Source organism: Drosophila santomea, chromosome 2R (genome assembly GCF_016746245.2).
Source record: "Drosophila santomea strain STO CAGO 1482 chromosome 2R, Prin_Dsan_1.1, whole genome shotgun sequence".
Lineage (NCBI taxonomy): Eukaryota > Metazoa > Arthropoda > Insecta > Diptera > Drosophilidae > Drosophila > Drosophila santomea.
This window is the reverse complement of record NC_053017.2, coordinates 9,507,417-9,528,120: the sequence shown is the minus strand read 5'-3', so window position 1 is coordinate 9,528,120 and position 20,704 is coordinate 9,507,417. Positions and strand designations below refer to the sequence as shown.

Sequence of the window (20,704 nt, the reverse complement as noted above, 5' to 3'; positions counted from 1 at the left end):
AAAGCACAGTTAAATATTAAACTACGTTTTTGTCGGCAAATTTAGGGCACAATCTTGGACTTTTTCTTCCTGTTCATTTGTGTGCTGCGCCAGACGCTCTTGGAACTTCAGTGTTTCCTCCAAAAGTTACTTTATCATGTGTTCCAATTAGTGTGGCGACCAGTGGGGCAGTGGCGGGTCAGGGGGGTGGAGAGTGTGGAGTGTGCATGGGTGTAGCTGCAGAAATTGCTTTCATGCCAGCGTCGGAAAATAAAAATGGAGTGTCACGGCAAAGACTCGCTTGTCGACGGGGAGGGGGAAGGGCGGTTGCAAGGGAAGCAGAGGTGTGCTGTTATGAGTGGGGAGGGGGCGGTGGGGCGCCCTCGGACGAGGTCTGCCCATTGTGCCTCGATGAGTTGCTTCCGTTGCATTGTGCCTTCTGCTCTGCCTCTCGGCCGCCCCACATACACTGGAGAAATAATAAATCCATATCAATTAAGGGTCAACAAGCTTCAACTTTGCAGTTTTAGAAAGTAATAACTTTGTCTTATTGACTTTTACGACTCATTCTTATTGTGCAAACCCCTATTATAACCTGGCAATTTTAAACCTACAGCTTAGAAACATTAATTTTCTAGCTGTGTAGTTGCGCCGTTACACACTCTCTTTCGGACTTCTGTCGCTCTCCCACTCTCTCGCTTGCGACTTCGGCTTCGTGTGCTATTCGTATTTCGCTTCGTGTCGTCGTGGTTCGGCCTCTTTCATCAGCATATTTGAGTGATGAAAATTATGTTGATGACGTTTGCACAGCGCCCGTTACCCCACCCCACCACACTACATCCCACAACCCCTCCTCCTCCCCCCCCCCCCCCCCCCTACCCCATTTTTAAGCCCCAGCGGCGACAACTAGCGAAAGTTGCGCTGAATTGGAACATCAGCGTTTTGCCGCTGCTTCTGTTTATTTCTTTGAGCTTTTTCACTTTACTCTCTCTTCGCCGCCGTCGCCGCAGCAAAGTAGCCACACAAAGCGGAATTCGAAAAATTCATTTACATGAACGCAAAATTTATGTGCGTATTTTGCGGCTACTCTTTGTGATTTGATTTGTGCCTGATTTTGAGCATTTAGTTTACTTAAATATGTACATACATAAATAAATACATATGTACATATTTTTGTGCATACTTTAGGCCTTTCTGCTTTTTAATCTAACATTGGCGCTACGTTGCGATGTTCGTAATGTCCCTGTTTTTCGAAAAAAAGATTTTATCTTCTGAAATGAGGCAAAAACATGTTATATGTTAGTACGCCCAAGCAAATTGAGTAACATTTTAAATTGTCAAATGTTTTGCAAAATTAAAAAGAGGATTAAGCGTATAAACAGTTCCCAACTTGTCGGTCATATAACCCAAATTTTCCAATCAGTAACTGTTTCTACTACTAAACGAAAACCCCTTGGAAAGGAAGCTTAATTGAATATTAAAAAAAAAATCCTACACAGCTACTCGTGATACTCCAATGAAAGTCACTATCGAACCTTAAACCTATGAAACACACTGAAACTCTCAGATCATCTAATCCTAAATCTAGTAATAACTCAACGGGTTTGTGTACATTCCCCTTCTTTGTTCCTTTTTCTCAACTGCTTAATTAGTCGATTACATTTCGAGCATGAGCCTATCGATGCAACAAGATTTGAATCTGTCAAAAAAAATTCCAAAATGTGTCAATTCCACAAATGTTGCGGTAGAGAATCGGCACTGTTCTTTATTTGCAAACAGAATTTGTAAATTTGGAGCTACTTTAATTATTTCGAAAAATAATAAAAGGTAACCCTTTAGAAGCATGGGGACAAGATGTGGCGATGTTCTCATTGTTAAAAAGTCTACTGCTGCTTGCTGGTTCTGTGAAAGGCGATGACACAATAAAAGCCAATGGCGGATGGCACCGGTGAAAATGTCACAGGATATGACAATTTTGTTGGCCTGTTTGTCGGTTTTTAAGTCAAAAGAATAGTTTCGACAAATACCTGTGTGCTTCCTGCGTGAGTGAAAATGTAGACAAATAGAGTCTGCAACTGAAAGAATGGCAGATGCAAAATCAAAGGGCATACAGACATATGTAGCCAGATAGTAGAAGATACAAATTGATCCATCTGGAATTTCGATATGATCTACAGTTTCCTGAACCGGAATAAGTTTTATGTTTTGTGTGGCCGGAAAACTGTTTTAAGTAACATTTTTGTAATATTTAATTTTTTATGGACTTTTTTTTACTGTTCTAACCTACAAGTAGTCTGTTTTTAATAACTAGTAGGGCATTCTTTTCTCTGCAAAGCCTCGGTAAGGCGTTTCTGCATGGAATATACCATGGTATTAGACTCCAAACATACATCCTTTTAGATTTTTTTAATGTTATTGTCTGTTTTGATCAAAACTCTAAGAGGTGGAAAATAGTATTATTCCAAAAGTCATCGGGCTTGGAAATTTACTCATTAGAAAGAGTTATACGCCTATTGCTTCTGAACTTTGCTACCTTTTTGGTGACACCGCCTACAGTGTCAACAGAAACGGTTTTGGAAAATCTATCCCCGATATGAAGCTTTTCCTGATGAGCTGTCGTCCTGGGATTTAGCCGAATAGACGGCCAAAACGATCCTTCGAGAAAATACTGCCAGTCAAGTTAAAATTGTTATCGTTTTGAATACAGAAACTTGCGATTTTTCCATCTAAGAAAAATATGTTTATAATCCTAATCAGAAATTTCTTTGCCTTTTTGTTTATATTTGCAATTTTTCTGAAATCGGTGGCCAGTTTAAATTGCATCTGCGTAATACTAAGAAAACGGATAACTTAAAGAAGATCAATTCCAAAAAGCTGGCATAATATTGCATATCACGGAACTTTAAAGAAATTACTATCATATGTAATAAATTGCTAATAATTGATAATTGATAAATTCAGAACATTGTTGGAGTTACGATATTCATTATACGTTATCTATGTTGGGTAACTAGAGGTTCATTTAAACAGAGGTTGTATAAATAAAATTATAGAAGCAAGAACTTTAAAAAGAAAAGGGATTTAGGATTTTTTGATATTTCTGTGATGGTTATAATAATCGAAAGGCCTTTAAGAACCTAGTTTCGGCTTTTTGGGCAAAAAGCGATTAAGCCTTTTGAAAAGGCAAAATAAAAACTTTAGTAACGAACGATAACAAAATTCAAGGAAAGATGACAGATAAGATTAGTATGTACTATGTTCAGCTTTGATATTATGAAAAATTAAATTGCTTGCAGGTTTAACATCTTATTTAATCAATATAATTTCATTAAGCTCATCTTGCCGACAGAAGTTTCCAAAAATAGAGACAGACATCTCATTTTATTTGTATAATTTATATATTTTTCTTGCCGTTAATGCTTTGTTTCATTGTCATCAAAAGTTGAAGGGAAAACTTTTGAGTGTGTGCAGTTTTAATTTACGACATCTGTATCTGCGTCTGCACACTTTTTGGCATTGGGATTGCAAAAGTTTGGCGTTGAATTTCCCGTTTTCTATTCATGCTAATTCGGAGAAAGTGGTAAATGGGAGCGAAGTTTGTCAGCGCCAAAGGCTTTCTTTCTTTCTGCCCCAACGGGCGCCTTTCAAATCGCGCAGTTCCCCCGCATTTTGGCCAATTTGTTAGACGGCGCAGAGCTCGTTGGCTTTTTCGTTTTGCCAACTTTGCAGACGGGCGGTAAAAACAATGGACTCTTGGCCACTGAGGCGGCAAATGAGCCGAAAACATCATTGCGCCCCCTTACATTTGCAGCAAAAAAGAGCACAGCAAAAATATAATTAGCGGAGTCGTGATACAAAACAACAAAAAAATTAAGAGGGAAAAACACATTTGGAGGCCTGTTTTTTGCGTCGTTTCGAAACGAAACGTTCAATTAACATTGGTGGGGAGCCGAAAAACACGGAATTCTCGCATCAGGTTTTTTCTCGCCTTTTTTTTGGGGGGAGCTGAAAATGGGATTTGCTAAGCGACGTTGCCGGTTTTCAGTTCGGCAAGACCAAAAACGAAAAGTGGCGCGCAGCGAAGCGAAGAAGAAGCTTGTGAAATTTTCCGCGTTTTTCGAGCAAATGCTCTCCGAATTCGTGCGCTCTCGCTTTGATTTCGAAATCTCACACACACAACAGCCGGCTAAAAGCGCGGCGAATTCGCTTTCGCTGTGATGCCACGAGAGAGGGAGAACGTATTCGAATTTCGAATAAAATATTGAGTTCGAATATCTTGTCAGTCGTTACGAGCGTGCACACACACACCAACACACCAACATACGAACACCCAACAAACGCACTTACTACAATTCGGTTTTTTAATAGAGCGCTGTTGCCGATTTTCAGTTATTACGTAGCATGGCGAAAACGAACAACTGGCAAAAGGGGCGTTGGGCGGTGGGAGTGGCATGGCACGAAGGGGTGGTTGCAGGGCACGAACTACGCGTTGGCGCCATTTATGACGATTATTAAGTTAACCTGCTGGCAAATTTTAATTCGATTTTCATTTACTGTCCTTCGGCACCTTCCGTTTTCCCTCTTTTCACCCGCCGCCACCCATGAGTTTACCGCACTTTTCCGTTGCAATAATTTAATTTAATTTGCACACCCGTTTTCGCTGCTTACATCATTTATTTATAAATATAAATATTTTCGAGCGATCGGCCCTGGGTAATATTTAAATATAGAACTTTTTGCGTGACGCTTTCGCATTTCGATTGCGCATTTATGCTTTCAATTAAAGCGAATAAACAATTTTTTCGCCCGATTATATTTGATTTTTTCGTTTCTCGAGATTACAGTTGGTTGCCATGCATGTGGCTGAGAGTGTGTGTGTGTGGGTGTGAGAGGGTGAGTGTGTGGGTGCGCCGTCTGGCGCTGTGACGTCAATCGATGCCGCAGCCCCCGCGGCCACAACCCCCTCTGACCAACACTTTTGACGCCATTTTCTGCGGTAGACGGCTCGCATTTCGGTTTCATCGAGCGGCAATCGAAGTCAGCTATCGAAATCGATAGCCAGTTTCACTATATATGGAATTTCATTCACGGCCCGATATTATTTTATAACGAAATGCTAAAATAAAACTAATAGTACGCGAAAAACTAGAAACCACAAGAAATAGCACAGCGTCTTGCAGATATTAATTTTGAGAGGTATTAGCGAAACATTTTCTTATTTTTATAACAGTTTTTTATTATAAGTTTGATTAGAGCATTTTAGAACCTCTCTACCATAGCATTACCATTAATCCCACCACAAAATTAACGAAAATCAGCTTAAACTTGAATTTCATCATTGTCAGATATACATTTACAAATACATTTGACTCACCTTTTCAAATAAAATCTGTTAATATTGGCAACTCACAGGTAAATGCAGTTCTAGAGATTTCTATTGTTTCAATGTTCTGGGTTTCACTAACTGTACTTTTTGTAGATAACAAGAGACGAAGTGCTGTCATAAAACAAGCGATCCGCTAGTATCTGGTGTATCTAAAGGATGCTGTATCTTTACTTTCTGTCGGTGAAACTCTTCAGTAAGCTTTTTTAATCAATAATAGAAAAAGTTTGATGAATTACAAAGGCTATTCAATTTATGTAAGACATTTTACAGACAATTCCCCGTTTTTATCATCAACAACAATCAGTAACTGCACACAGGTACAGTACTCTCCAAAAACGCCCCCATTTTTGTCAGCTCGACTACCGCACTACCGCACTTTTCGCCAATCTGAGGTCGCAAGTCGGGAGCCTCAATAAATCGCCTCTTTCGACAGGCCACTTCCTCGAAAATGCTAATTTGCAGCGGGGCGGCTGGTGGAGCAGTAAAAAGCAGCTGTAACTGCCATCGCTGACGTGCATCAGCGGGGGGTTCCGAGGGGGGGAGCAGCGGGGGCGGAGAAGCCATTTTATGGCCTGTCAGTCAGTGGCAGAAAATGAAGCGGGCACAAAGGCAGGCAGGCAGTGTTTGGCTCGCAAAAACCAGCGACTCGAACCGACTGCGGAATCCTAAAACTCAGATTGACAGCCAACGAGCATAAACCCCAAAATGGGGGCTGCAGGGGGTTAAGGGGCGAGGGGAGTGGCGCAAGAAGTCGGGAGGCGGATGACATGCATCGCAAAACTGTCAGATACATTCGCCAGCCACTCGGATGGATGGTCGAAAGTGAGCGTGGTCGGAGCAGCCAGCACCCAGCATCCAGCAGCCAAAGCCAATGGAGATCAGGAGCAGGGACAACAAACAGTCTGAAGTTCAATTGGGATGATCTGCTGGATTGCTCCAGGGTAATAATTGCTGCGATTTATACCAGGCATTCAAGTTCTTCCTAAGATGATACATACTATCAGAGAAGAAAACATTCTCAACGAACTTGATTTACATAAGTATGTATTTCCAATATCGGTATCTAGCCAATCTCGACTCATTCTCAGATCGAGATCGAACCATTCTCAGTTTGGGAGTGACTGCCTCTAATTTTGCATAGGAACTGAGAATTGTCTTCTCGCTATCGAGATGAAGCAATCTCGCTTTTGAGAAAAACCAACATCGCTTTTAAGACCAACCGATATCGATTCCCAGTGACAAAATAAAAAATTATAAAAATTATCTTATTAAAAAGTCATTTTATTTGACATAAATGTTACAAAATGTTTTTATATCGGAGTACTAAGCCTATGATGCAAAAATAAAATGGCAAACTGGTGACGTTATCAAGTCGAATTTACAATGTTCTTTGCTTTTGCACCACTAAAATATTACATTATCAACAAACACTCGTTTTAATCCAAGATTTCTACATAGTAAAAGCATTTCGAAAATATATTTTATATTTAGCGCTAGATTGATCTGAATACCGCGGAAGAGATACATTTTCCAAAAAGAAGTTCTTCGCATTCAGCCGTTCAAAATGGAAGTCGCTGCAAAAAGTACAGGCAGCGCATTTTGGCTGGAGGAAAATGAAGAAAGGAGCGGCGCGAAAGGGAGAAGAGAAAGGTAAACAACCACTTTCCAGGAAGCCAAAATCTATAATTACAATTTGATTTTGAACCGAATCCTGTATTAGGTACATGAAATAGTGGTACTTACTATTTCCCAAGTGAAGATGGGTCAGGTCTAAATCCGTGCTTAATATTATACCAAAGCAACACAATACATTGCACAATTGCATTCATTGAAAGTATATTAAAGTTTAATATATATTAATGTTTAATTATTGTTTAATATTTAATTTTATACGACAAATTTATATTAGTCAGAAGATCAAAAATTGTGATAGAAAGTTCAAACTAACAATGTTCGTGAAAAAATTCAACGAGAGAGTGAGAGAGAGAGAGAGAAGAGCTGAAAACAACGTTGAACGCAGCGAAAACCGGTTCCGATGACGAACCGAAGAGAGCAGCCGTGCGGCGAAATCGAGTCGTTGGAGCGAAGCAATGCCATTGGTCGGATTTGAGGGGCGAACGCGATTGGCGGAAAACGAGGCGAGCCGAAGTTAGCCGAGTGCAGCCGATCGCAATTCGATTCAATGATTGGCTTACGGCTTCGATTCGATTCGTTTTGGGCGTTTGCCAAGTTTGGGTGGTGGGTGGTTGTTTTTCTGCCTTTTCTGGGGGCGACTTTTCGGGCCAGCCTAAGTGGAATATTGATTGATGGGCCAAATGGGTGGTTGAGGTGAATAAGCAGGAAATTAACAAGCAATACATCAGCAGCGCTGGAAGTCGGGAAAATGGACAGGTAATGAAATTGAAAATGCCAGCAGAGAGCTGGGCTTAATGCCGGCTCTGTGGCTCAAGTACAGTTGTGCCTGGCCGACCTGTGCTGCGATTAAAGCCAGGTCTGCAATGCCAAGTCTTTTTGCATTCAAGGCCAAAGCGAAACCTACACGTCTTCCCTTCATTATTCATTTGGCGAACATGACAGGGAAGAAAAGCAAACCACTTCCATTCAAAGTCAGCCATATGGAAAGATATCTTTTCAAACAAAGTGAGCAAAGAGTAGTCAAAACAAAGGGAAAATCCGTCCGTCGCTGCGTGTGTATGTATAATACAGCTCGTGGCATTTTCGGGGTTGTTCGCCGGCAATTGAAGGCACTGAAGCACTGGGCGAAGTGCTGCGACAAATAAAACGGTGTAGGAAAAAGTATCTGCAGAATATCATCTTCGGTTGGAGTTCAAATGGGTGCTCTCAATTTTGGGTGGAAGAAAATCTGTTCTGCGAAATGCTCAGAATTGAAAACAATATCGAAAAAAATATGCATGTACTTGTTAAGGCAAAATAAGTCTGTTAGGTATATTTTTATACTTCTTCTTTTTTAAATATTTGTTTTTAATATTCTTGGGTATTTGTTCGGTTAAAATTGAATGAATGCAATAATTTTCTGTTATTTAACTCGCAGTAATAAATTAAACATATTTGAATTTCATTTTTAGCGCCAACAAGCAGTTTTCAAGCAGTAACCAGCATGACGTGTGCCTGTAAAATAATGGCTACTTACACGTAAAACAATTGTGTAAGATCACGGTTTCAAACCAATAAAGCAGTGTATGTATGTACAGTGTCAAATAGCTCACACATATGCTGCAACGTAAAGTACACCGAAAGCCAAACTAACAAAGCAGTGTGTTTTCTTAAACCAGTAAATTCTCTTGTGTGGTTGGAGTCTCTGCTAATTTTAAAACAATTTTAAAACTTTCGTAAAAATAAAAGCAATTTTTAGATCGAGAATTAAATTAGAATTAAATTGTAGATCGCTCAAATATTTACCCTAATACGCGAATGTTTAGCCTTGAATTTTCTTAATTCTGTACTTTAAAAGTAGTTAAGTAAATAAATTCTGTGTTATTTAAAGCTGGAAATGAAACAAATAAATTTAACCATAATCAAATGTATTTTTACACAATTTGTGTTTATTCTTATTATTTCTCCCATTATTACTACTATTATTACTTTTGTAATTTAAAAGTAGGTATGTTAATAAATTCGGACATATTTAAATGGTTAAATATTTTAAAACATTACCAAATTTTTTATTTGTAACACAATTTGTGTTTACTAATATTTTTACTATATGACTGGTATAGTTGAAGGTAAAACTCTGCAATATGGAAATCATAAATATTTATTCTTTTATAATTCATGTTCAAGATGTACACTTTAAAGTGCACTTATAAATTGTGCATTTCTATTTGATTTTGTGTGGAAAATGGCTGTAATAGCAGTTTTGGATTCTGCAAGTGGTAAATGCATATGGGATATGCAAAACCGACGTAGTCCTTTGATTCGATCCGACCATCATCAATATTGATGGCAGAGTCCTGCTGCTCCAGTTGCTCCAGTTGGCGCTGCGTGCGGAGGTATTTTGCAATTTAGCCGCTTAAAATTTGTTATGCCACAAATCCCCAGCAGCGGCTGTCAAAACGTAAATTGAGGTGCCGAGGCGACACCTCGCCTGTCCTGCATATGCTGAAAGTCCTGCCACACCACACTATGCCACACACCATGCCACACACCATGCCACACACCATGCCACACACCATGCCACACACCAGCTCATGCAATCAGCCCGATCATAAATACTTCATTACCTTTGGAAAAGGCTCCTGCGGTCGATGGCCGTGTGTGGGATGCACATTAGCTGCAGCTTTTTGCCTTGTCCGCTGCACATTTGAAATGCTTTTTCCACCTGCCAGCTAAAATAATCACAGCCCAGATTGGTTTGCCAAATTGCTATTTATTAAAAATCAATGCTGCTGGCCACGGACCGACGACCATCAACGTGGCACCAACGGCGACAACGCCAGCAGCAGCGCAGCAGCAGCAGCAACAGCAAATCAGCAATTTCAGCAGCCTTAACAGCATGTCCGACACCCTTTTATGTCGCGTCCTTTGGACACCACCTGCCACCACCCCGCGCACACTGGCAGAAAAGAGGTGGCAGCTTTGGCAAACAATATTTATTAGTTCATTAAAGCACTTCTGTGTAGATGAAACATGTGTGATATACTTGAATTCTAGACTTTGGTCAATATATTTTATTTTCATTCCAAACAAATATGCAATGTTGGTGCGCTTTGAAGCTTTAAAAAAACTTACTAAATATATAAATGTTCGTTCTCTTTGAACCTTTAACGGTACTTACTAAATATACAAATGTTTACAGCTTACAGCAAATTTAATAATCAACTTCTATGTCTACAAAGAATAAAAAGGAGTCTCGCTTATGCAGTTTTATATTCACATTTTATATTTATATTCAACTAGTAAGTGTTACTATCTTAAACATGCAAAAGAGGAGTTCTCCCATTGCGACTCCATTTTTATCAGTGTACCCTGTGCACCCTGGCTGTGTCCTGTCCACGTGGCAGGGTGAGCCGCAACACTGGACAACACAATCGCCAGCTGGTGTGAGACACTCGCTGCTAATTGAAATCCCATTTGAGGCGGGTATTTTCGATGTTCCGCAGCCACGGCGGCCAGTGTAAGCAGATGCCGACGCTTGTCCTGCTCGTCCTGCATGTCCTGCTTGTCCTGCTTGTCCTTGCAGCGTATATGCCAGACATATGCCACACCCCCCAAGCGAAGGCGGTGGGCTTCCGGCAGGAGCTGTTCCAAGCAGCTGCCACAGCTCCACTGCTGTCGCTGCTGGTTTTCGGTCGACATTTCCGGGCAGTCCGAAGTAATTGCTCGGCAAGCTGTTGCCGCTGACAAAGGGGGCGGCGGAGTGAGTGGGAGTGGCAGGACACAAGGTCCTGGATGAGTGGAGAAGTGGGGGGGGGGGGGGGAGTGTGTGTGGCAGGCTGGTTACCCGGGGACACCGGTGTAGTGGTCAGCTTAGCCGGCAAGCGGCTTACGTTGGGCATTTCGTTGTGGCGGCCACGCGGCGTATGAGTAATGTCAAGTGAATGCGCCCGGAGGCGAGATTCGGCAGTTGGCAGTCGCATTTGGCAGTTCTTAAAGTGGGCAGCCCGGAGCAGCAGGACAAATCGAATTCGGATGCACCACCACCTCCTGCTGCTCCAGCTGCTCCTGGCATTTCTCTCTTTGCTTTTGAACACTGCAGTTACGTGACTTTTTGGGGGCAATTTTTTGTCGAACAACTTTCCCTTTGGCTGGGTCGGGGGTCCAGGGGGAGGTACGAATCCCGACCGCCGGCTGTATCCGTAGTCGTAGTCATGGCCGTGGCCGTATCCGTAAACATATCCGGATCCGGGGCTTTGCATCGCAGCCGAACGGCCGCGCTTTGCATATTAACTAAGTGAAACATTTTCGTTGACAACTTTTCAAACATTTGTGCACGCTGTGCAAATATTTACCGCCACGCCGGCGATTGGGTGGCAGCTATGCGAATCCCTATCCGTAGCCTCCAGACGTTTAAAATTGAAATTTAAATTCGATACATAAACTACGGAAATAAAAAGAAGAGAAAAGAACGAAAAGGGACTGCGGCGCATCCTTTTGACCGTGCAGCTTATCATATCGACCCCCTTCGCTTTTTCATTTTTTGGGGCTGCTTTTGGCAATTTGAAATACAAATTTTACACCATCCCCGGGAATCAAATGAGCCAAGGCCAATAAGTCTGTCTCCCCTTCGCTGGGCTCCAGTTTTCCCCATCTTCCCTTTTTTTTTTTTCTTTTTTTGTGCTGGCTAAGCCCTCTAGCCCTTTTCGCCGTCTGTCTGGGCCTCACAGGATTGCAGGATTTGTGGCCAGTAGTCCTATCCCCAGCCTAAATTTCGACTTACTCCTGCCAACACACACACACCCACTCACCCACACACCCACTCACACTCAGTGATGTTTATTAAATATTGAATGTTTTCCTTTGCTAGATGACTACGCCTCTGGCGGGCAAAAAGGAAAAGTTTCCGCTCTCCTCGGCCGGTCTACTTTCATCCTTTGTGAAGGGAAAATTCGAAACTTGCACGGAGTTTTTGGGGATTGGCCCCGGGCTAATATGCGATTATGCAAAGTCCGGCAGAGATGGATACATCAATATGCTATTCCCATTGACAGCACTCAGTGATAGGGAAAGCCACCGATTATTGCCTGGATATGATACACTTTTTGCGATTTGCGATTTGCGATTTCCACTTTGCGCACTCAACTGTTTGTTAATGCCAGCATTTTTCGATATCAAATATTCATTATCATGGCCTCTTTATCTTGATATTTGCCGTGATATTTGCCACAACTTGCGAAATAATTGTTTTTCTTTCCTTATTGAAGAAAGCCTTTTGTATTTACACATAACTTTTTTTTGGATAATAAGTAAATGTATTTAACTGATTAGATACACTATTTTGTTGACTGCAGAAACACAGTCTTATTGATATTGAAAGCTGAAGGCTTAATTGAAAAGAGCTTTCTTTAATACTGCCACATATATTGTGTTGTTTTTATTTTAAGAATTTAAGTTCCTGCTTTGAGTTGCACAAGAAACATGTTTCAGTTGGTATCCCAGCGACGTTCATTCGTTTGATCCCTCAACGGCCCCAGATCTCCACGGTGGAGTTGATGCCGCGGTTGACCTGGCCACGGAGATTCACGGTGGCGAACCGGTAGCCCGGACCGCCGGAATAGAGGCTGGGAGATGCGCCGGAGTTGTTCTTGAAGTTGTCGTACACGATCACCGCGGAGATGTTGTAGAATCCGGCGGGGTAGTTCACGTTCACGTTCCAGTAGTTGTTCTTGGTGGGATTGCGCACTTCCCGGGTGCGGGAGAGGAGGAAGTCGTTGTTCACCCTGCGCCCCCAGGTGGCGCTGTAGGCGTGGCAGCCGAGGATCACGGCCAGGACAACGGAGAGGACGAGCAGGAGACGCATGTTGAGTGGATCGTTTGCTGACGTTTGCTTACGTTTGCTTGGACGTTCGTGGATCGTTTGGTATCAAGTGCCGCGAATGGCCGAGCTTTTATAACGCTTCGCATGAGTAAGGCAGTGTTTACAAAAGCGCTTCGCTTTTAATTAACTTCTGTTACAGGGCGGGCTTATCGCAGCCCCTGAAGTGGGCATGGGCATGGGCATGGGCGTGGCATGGGCATGGCGAGAGTCTGGCGCAGCGAAATCAAGGCACAAGAAACCCCCCGGCAATCAAGTGGCACGATAAGATTACCTGACTCACGCCAGCTTTTGTGCAAAAACAAGGCGGCTTCTACAGTTTTGGCTGGCCTTCCTGGAAAAGATTTTGTGTGCTTATCACAGAGCGCTAAGCCCTCCAGAATGGAATTGGAATTGAAGATCGGAAACGAATCTCTGCTGCAGATTTCAGATTTCAGCTTACAGATACAGACATATTTACTGGCTCTTTATTGGCCACTTAACGAAGTTTTCCATGGAAAGTACAATTGCATGCCATACATTTGCTTATTAGTCAGCAGTTCATATTCCCCGAATCCCAACTGACCAATTTGCAATCATTAGTTTTGCAAGCAAAACCAAAATGTCGAAATCCCTTATTTAATAAATAATCAATAATCGTGTGTATGCCAAAATATACAAAGTATTTCTAAAGCTGTCGAGAGTTTTGTGTATTGGTTCATCAACTGAAGCGGGAGGTGAATTCATAAGCAATTAAATTAGTGCTAAGTAATTAAAATGTGAGTTAAATGAAGCAACATGGAGCATTGATAGCAAGGCGAAGAAGTGCCTGTACAGTGGGAAATTTAAATGCCTGTCGATTTAAGCCATGATTATTACGTCGAACATTCCGCCCGTCAGGTATCCTTTTGCCACTGGAAGTGTCGCAAGGCGAACTTTTAATCATCCCTAATGTAATCCATCCTAAGCTGCCAGCTGTCATTAGCATGGTTTCAACCGGAACTCGCCTCTACCTTAATTAAGTCCAAGATTATTCCATTCATGCCTGTGGCACTGCGTCCTTGGAGTGGCTTAATCTGCGAAGGAATGCATTTATGGAATCAGAGTTCCACAGTTCGGAGATCCTTGGGGTGGCATCCTTATCGAGTTGGCTGGTCTCGTCCTGGGTGCATATTTATTGCGAATTACCACGGCTGGCAGTCACTTGGTTCGGCATAAAATCTCATTACTTGCAGCAGCCGTGGCTGATGAGGGTGGACGTATTTGTCACTTATGAAAGGGATAATTCGCCACGCTCCCAGGCTGTTTGGTACCCCAATACAATACTAAAAATGTGAACAAAAAAAAAGAAAAGGCAGCCCACAATGACATCTGAAAGATACAAATGCCTGAGGGAATGTCTGCGAAGCATTATGTACCCATTGCCATTGCCATTATCCGATTGCAGTTTGTGTCGGCATTTTGTGCAGCAACTTGTTAATCACATTTTATTGACACATCGCCGCTTCTCGGGGGAGTCGATTTCCATTTTTAAATTGGCCAAATTAAGGGCTGCTTTTGCTTTTGGCCCCTTTTCAGCTGTTCAGCTTTTCAGTTTGACTGCTACATGCGCCCGCCTGATAAGCAATTTGTTGTGGACTCACCCAAACATGAAAGACGCACACTGTAAGAAAAAGGTGAAAAACGTACTAAAGCAAGTATCTTTGTAAAACAACATCTTTTTTCAACATATTTCCTGTTTTTACTTTTGTATCCCAAGTTGACCATTCTTTCCTCCACATTTTTGATCGTAAAAGGTAGATATAAATTAATGATTTAAATGCTGTTTAACGTTACGATTGAAACCGTATAAAAGCGATGAAAACCTAACAAAAACTTGCTGAAACAAAAAGAGGGCTTTATCTTAACAGCTTTTGATCTTTGTTCAACATTTCCTTTTTTTATACTTTTCTATCATAAGTTGATCATTCCTTCCTTCACATTTTTGATCGTAAGAGGGGAAGGTTTGCTGCGTCGCTTTAAATCAAAATAATCTAGTTAACATTAAAAAACCACAATTTACATATGAATTCACTCTTTTATTATACTTTTTACATATTGTAGTTGAATTTTTCCAAGTAACGGGCTTTTCTTATAGCTTCTATGTTTTAGTGGGACTTCCATGCGGTTACAAGCGACTCCCAGGATCACTTAACGACCCCAGACCTCGACAGTGGAGTCGATGCCGCGGTTGACCTGGCCACGGAGATTCACGGTGGCGAACCGGTAGCCCGGACCGCCGGAATAGAGGCTGGGAGATGCGCCGGAGTTGTTCTTGAAGTTGTCGTACACGATCACCGCGGAGATGTTGTAGAATCCGGCGGGGTAGTTCACGTTCACGTTCCAGTAGTTGTTCTTGGTGGGATTGCGCACTTCCCGGGTGCGCGAGAGGAGGAAGTCGTTGTTCACCCTGCGCCCCCAGGTGGCGCTGTAGGCGTGGCAGCCGAGGATCACGGCCAGGATAACGGAGAGGACGAGCAGGAGACGCATGTTGAGTGGGTTACTTTGAGTTACTTGGATCGTTTGTTGGCAGCAGTTGGAAGTGCCAAGCTTTTATAGGAAAAGCCGCTGCGCTTTTAATTAACTTTTTATACAGGGCGCTCTTATCTGGCCGAAAGAAGTGGGAATGTGTACTCTCTAAATGGCAAGTTATTAAGTGTTTCGTCGAAGAACTGATAAAAAGTGATGATCTCCGTTTGCATGACTAACGAAAGCAGAAATAGCAGCTTTATCTAGTGTTTGGTGCTTCCTCAACACTTGTATGCCTTTGTATCTCTAAGCTCATATAAAACCATTTGGTTTGCATTAATTCAGGATGCTGAACAATCTAGAGGTATGAGGTGTCATAATGAGTGGGCTCAACAATTTGTTTTCAGTGCACACACATGCACTTACCATCGCCAGATTCGACAATTGGCAAATTTAAAAGCAATAAACGTACAGAGAGCAAATTTCTGGGTTTCTGCCTCGTCCTCGTTTAGCCTTTTTTAACTGCTTGTCAGGGGGTGTGGGGGCGGGGTCAGGGGCATGCCTCCCCCAGGGGGGTAAGGGGAGGGGGTCGACGGACGAACGCGTGCCGTCAGTACTTTGCAGCGATGGCGGGTTCCACCCCTTGGGATTGGGATTGGGATTCGGATTGGGATTGGAATGGGGATGGGGATATGTCTGGGATTCCATCGCAAGCTGGCAGTGCCATTCACAAGAGGACTTCCCTTTCATTTGCGCTTTCAATGTCGATAGCTGGCACGACACTTTCCCACTTTCCCAATTGCCCTTCCCCCCTTCCCTCTTTTTCTTTCCCCCAGTTGAAGAGCAGAGTTCAAGCTGCGCTTTGGCAAAATGTCAAGAGCGGTATGTGCACTTTTGACAGTTTCAGTTCATTCCTCGCACCCCGCCGACAGCACGGGGCAACCCTAAACATCCCCCCGACATCTCGTGGCACCCATGACACACATGGCAACCCTGACACGTACCCCTAATAAAACTTTCTCGTCGGACCAAAGAACAAAGTCAAATATTAGGAAAAATGGGAAATATGGCAGCAGCAGCAGCGGCTGGTTTATTTTATGTTTTTTTGTGATTTTAATGTGCTCTTTGTGCCGTAGAAACTCCACCCCCCCCAAACCACACCCCTTCAGTGGCAGGAAAATCGAGTTTAGTTGCTATGCTAAACAATGGAAAGGCGCAATAATAATCCACACAATGGGGTTGACTCCTTCACTCGCATAATTTCAAATTCAAGGAATTTCCCATTTTTGGAGTGGTTTTCACAAAATGTTGTTTGGCTTTAAATGCGTGTGTTTGTTTGATTGCCACTTGAGTATGCTTCAAGTTGCCAAAAAGCCCGCAACTTTCGGGCTTTCATTGCAATAATATTGAAATAATATTTCAGTACATTCTTTACTGAGGAATTGCCATAACAACATTTTCATTTGTTTTCCATTTCAATGCTCGCAAAATAATATGAATAAGTTGCGCAAAACGGCGAGCAATGAAATTGATAATAAAAATATTCAAATAACGTTAGTAACTTTAGCATGTTTTATTACATGTTTAAATACCAAAATATTGTTTACCTGTTTTATGGTTTTTTTTTGTAACACGAACACAAATTATGGGTTTTAGGTGTAATTTGGCTATATTTGCATTATTTTGTGGACTTATACGAAGTAATGTAATGAAACTAATTTTCACTCTCTGCGAAATCAAGATTGTTGCTTTAATGGTTGCTCCAATTTTTGTAAACTTATTTATTAGTTTTGCTGGTAAGAAAATGGCGCAAAAAAGTTCAAATTGCCAATTAAAGCGTACTATTTCTTTCTTAAAGCAATTCAAGTAATTCAAACTTATTCCCTGAGAACTTGTCACATTCCTGGAATTTCAAAGGTTCCAACGGCAGAAATGCAGAATAATGAGGGTTTATTTCCGAAGGTGTGCGCTGCAGTTGGCCGGGAAAATCAAAGGGTTGCGGCTTTTCCCCAAACGTGTGACTCCTGTGGGGAATCCCTCTGCTTTTTATCAGCAGTATGCAAAATGGTTTCTGGCCAGAACAGAAAAGGGAGGCCCAATGAATGAGCCCCCTGCATTTGCTAATGAATTCTCTAAGCGGTAAAAGAATTTAATGCGCCAGCAGCAGCAGCGGCAACAGCGGCAAATGCAGACGTAATGAAAGCGGGAAAAGCGGGAAGGGCGGAAAAAGCGGGAAGAGCGGGAAAAGCGGAAACGGAAGCGGGCAAAACAAAAGGAAAATCTGAAGGCAACGCGACGCGAAGTGAAGTGAAGTGAAGCCGGGGCGTCAAAGTTGTTTGCCCTTTGTTTGGGTTGCTGTTGTTGCTGCTGCCGCTGTTGTTGTTAATTGCCGACTTAATGGCGCTTTAATTAAATCGCAACACTGCAGGCGGCCCAACTAGGAAAACGAGGGAGTGGGTGTGGGTGGTGCTGCAGGTGGGGGGAGTGAGTGAGATGGCTGGCACATGGCGACTTCCGGTTAGTCACGAGCCAACCCTCCCTCCGACCAACTTGATTTGTGACCCTTTGTTAGTTGTAAACGGTCGAAAGTTGTAAACTGCTTTTGCCATTTTATTTTATCAATAGCCGAGAGGCAGCAGGCCTGCGAACTTGGCGGTTTTCTAGCTAGCTGTAAAAACCTAAACATAAAAGCTGTGAGCTTAAAGGTAACTAATGGTGTAAGATTTTCATTCAAATAAAATATTACAAATTTAACTTTTTAACAGGTATATGTATTCAACAAAGTTCTGCAATGAACAAGTCGCTTAAAAAGTTGTGAATAAAAAGTGCAGCTTGCTAAGGTTACAAAATGTAATCTTTTTTTTTGGACAATACTGCATTTGATCTATAGTAACAATTAAATAAAAATAAATTAAAATAGTTTCGCCTTTCAGTTATACACACGTCATTCGCAAGCGGCCCTGTGATTTATTTTGACTGATTTTGCAATCCATCGCTGTCGGCACTGCGCTTCCCACACCCACAAATGGCGGCCCAAATGGTGGCTCAAATGGTGGCTCAAATGGCCAAGAGCTGCAGCTGGCGATAAGTTGGCAGTTGCTGTTGTTGTTGTTGTGGCAGACACAACATTAGATTCGATCTTGGGCGCAGCGAGTGCTCAATTGCGGGTTCGGCTGTCTATGAAGTCCATCAAGTTGAATTATTCCAGTGGTTATTGTGGCTCGCCGTGCAGCGGGGTGAAAAATTGTAATTAATGCAGCTGCAGAGTATTGTACGCTCTAACAAGGAGCAGCACATCCATTGCATTTCGCTGTCAAATTGATGAACTCTCTCGCAAGCCATCGCAGTTGGCAGCTTGTAGTTTTGGCCATTGTTTTCGGTACAATATTTACGTTTAATCAAATGGAAAATCCTCTGCGATAACTGGAAGCTGTAATAACAATCCAGTGAGCCTGCTGCTCACTGCCGGTGCCAGAGAACTCGTAAACATAATCGCAGTTTCAGTTGTGCGATTTCCTGCCATTCGAATGGCGAGTGTATTTATTTTGTGGTTTTGCAGTTCTGCGTAATCGCTATATACAGTACATGCATATATGTGGGTTTGTATATCATTTTAATTAAAAGCGGTAAAAAACACATGTGCTGCAGGCAGTGCACATAATGCGGAGCAGATAAAACTGCAATGTGCCCGCAATACCGCAATTTGTTTAACATTCCAGGCAAAGCGCGTACTGCATAAACAATTAAACCGATTGAGTTGAAAATGGTGTGTAAAAAATGCAGTGCTAAGACCGCAGCATAAAAACATACATTATATTGCAATCTAACATTTCGATCACGGCCAGCAAAGTCCGCTTGATATGTTTACTCATATATAATTGGTTTAGTGCCTGGCGGTATCGATTTCCGGAGCGTTCATCGTGCCACAAATCATCACAATCACGAGAATCACTAGAATCACTACAACCATCAAAATGCATAAATAATAAAGCCTTTTAAATGATTTAAAAAGGGTTTTGCATATTGCATGCCTGCTCCTCTGGCTGCCAATTAAATGCTAAATAGATTAAAATGGCAAAATAGCAATAAACTCAATCAGGAATTTTGATTTATGCCTGCCAAACAGGCTTGTTGAGCCCAGCGAATGCAGTACCCTCGCACCTCAAGTACCCTGTGTTTCGTTCAATCATTACCATCATAAATATTCAACACGTAAACTGACGACTCTTGAAGAGTAAAGCTAAAAGAATGCAGAAACTTTAGCGTAATCTTTACTCCTATCTTTAAGCTTTAAATTGTATAAGTAATAAATTCAAATATAGCTGATCTATAAAATGCCTTATTTTCTTTTAAATCCAGCTCCTTCATGGAGTGTAAAGCCACTTATTTGTAAGCCCCAACTAATACGGCGATCTTATCAGACAGACGCTCCCATAATGCGTCAACTAATTGCTCATTAATTCCCAAACATGATTTCCAATTCAATCAGACGCGGCTAATTGCGAAACTTAATCCCGTGGAATGGGATACTCCCCAACCCCCCGAAAGGACACCTGTGGATGCCTGTACGATGTATGGGTATATCCGCGTTGCACACTTCCGCTTCCCGCACTTCCCATTTCCCATTTTCCCATTTTCACATTTTCCCATTTTTCCGTTTTCCCCGTACGCTGGGCCAACGATGTTGTTCCACGGCAAACTTGGGCCGGATTTTCCCATTTAGTTTGTTTTGTTTTCCGATTCCATTTTTTGCCGCCTCAAAGGCAAACACATAACGCAGCTGCACCCCCCGCAGGACACGCCCCCCCTCACTCACTGGTGGGGCTGCCACTCAAAGCTTTGTCGTTCGGAGGATGGCTGAAAAAGCGAATGTCCAGTGACAGCGCCCATCAAGAGAAAAGAAGCGTACAGTCGACACAATGGGTATGTGGCACCTTTGGATGCTCTTTCTGCTGTGAATCCAAATCAAACTTTAGGGATGCCACAAAAATGACTCAGAATAAGGCAACGGATGTTTGAAAATCCATTTAAAATATCAGAAGCTTTTATATATCTACAAATTTCGTATTGCTTCTAAATAACAATTTCAGAAAAAAGTCAAAGGAACTTATTGTGTATAGCTAGTCCTGTTACTATTTCTCCGCTGCAGGGTAACCGACAGTCGGTATCCTTGACCTGAAATCCCTCGTAATTAGAGCGGCACAACCGTAGGCCACGAGTAAAGGGGAGCTGGGGGTCAGCAAATGCGCATCGCTCAGTTTTTGACACGCACGGCAAATATGTTTTCCTGGCTCACAGGAGGACGGGCCCTGTCCAGGAGCGGTTCCATGAGGGCAAGGTTACCAGTGAACCACACTTGT

General features: G+C 42.3%; 2 protein-coding genes across 2 annotated transcripts; both read right to left on the bottom strand.

Moving 5' to 3' along the window:
- Positions 1-12,386: 12,386 nt before the first annotated feature.
- On the bottom strand, positions 12,387-12,915 carry LOC120445185. Its single transcript, XM_039625399.2, has one exon. The coding sequence runs from the start codon at positions 12,840-12,842 to the stop codon at positions 12,504-12,506; it is 339 nt and encodes a 112-aa protein (XP_039481333.1). The 5' UTR covers positions 12,843-12,915; the 3' UTR covers positions 12,387-12,503.
- A 1,978-nt stretch (positions 12,916-14,893) lies between these two features.
- LOC120445346 lies at positions 14,894-15,407 on the bottom strand. Its single transcript, XM_039625683.1, has one exon. It carries the CDS (start codon positions 15,363-15,365, stop codon positions 15,027-15,029), a length of 339 nt encoding a protein of 112 aa, XP_039481617.1. The 5' UTR covers positions 15,366-15,407; the 3' UTR covers positions 14,894-15,026.
- Positions 15,408-20,704: the final 5,297 nt, after the last annotated feature.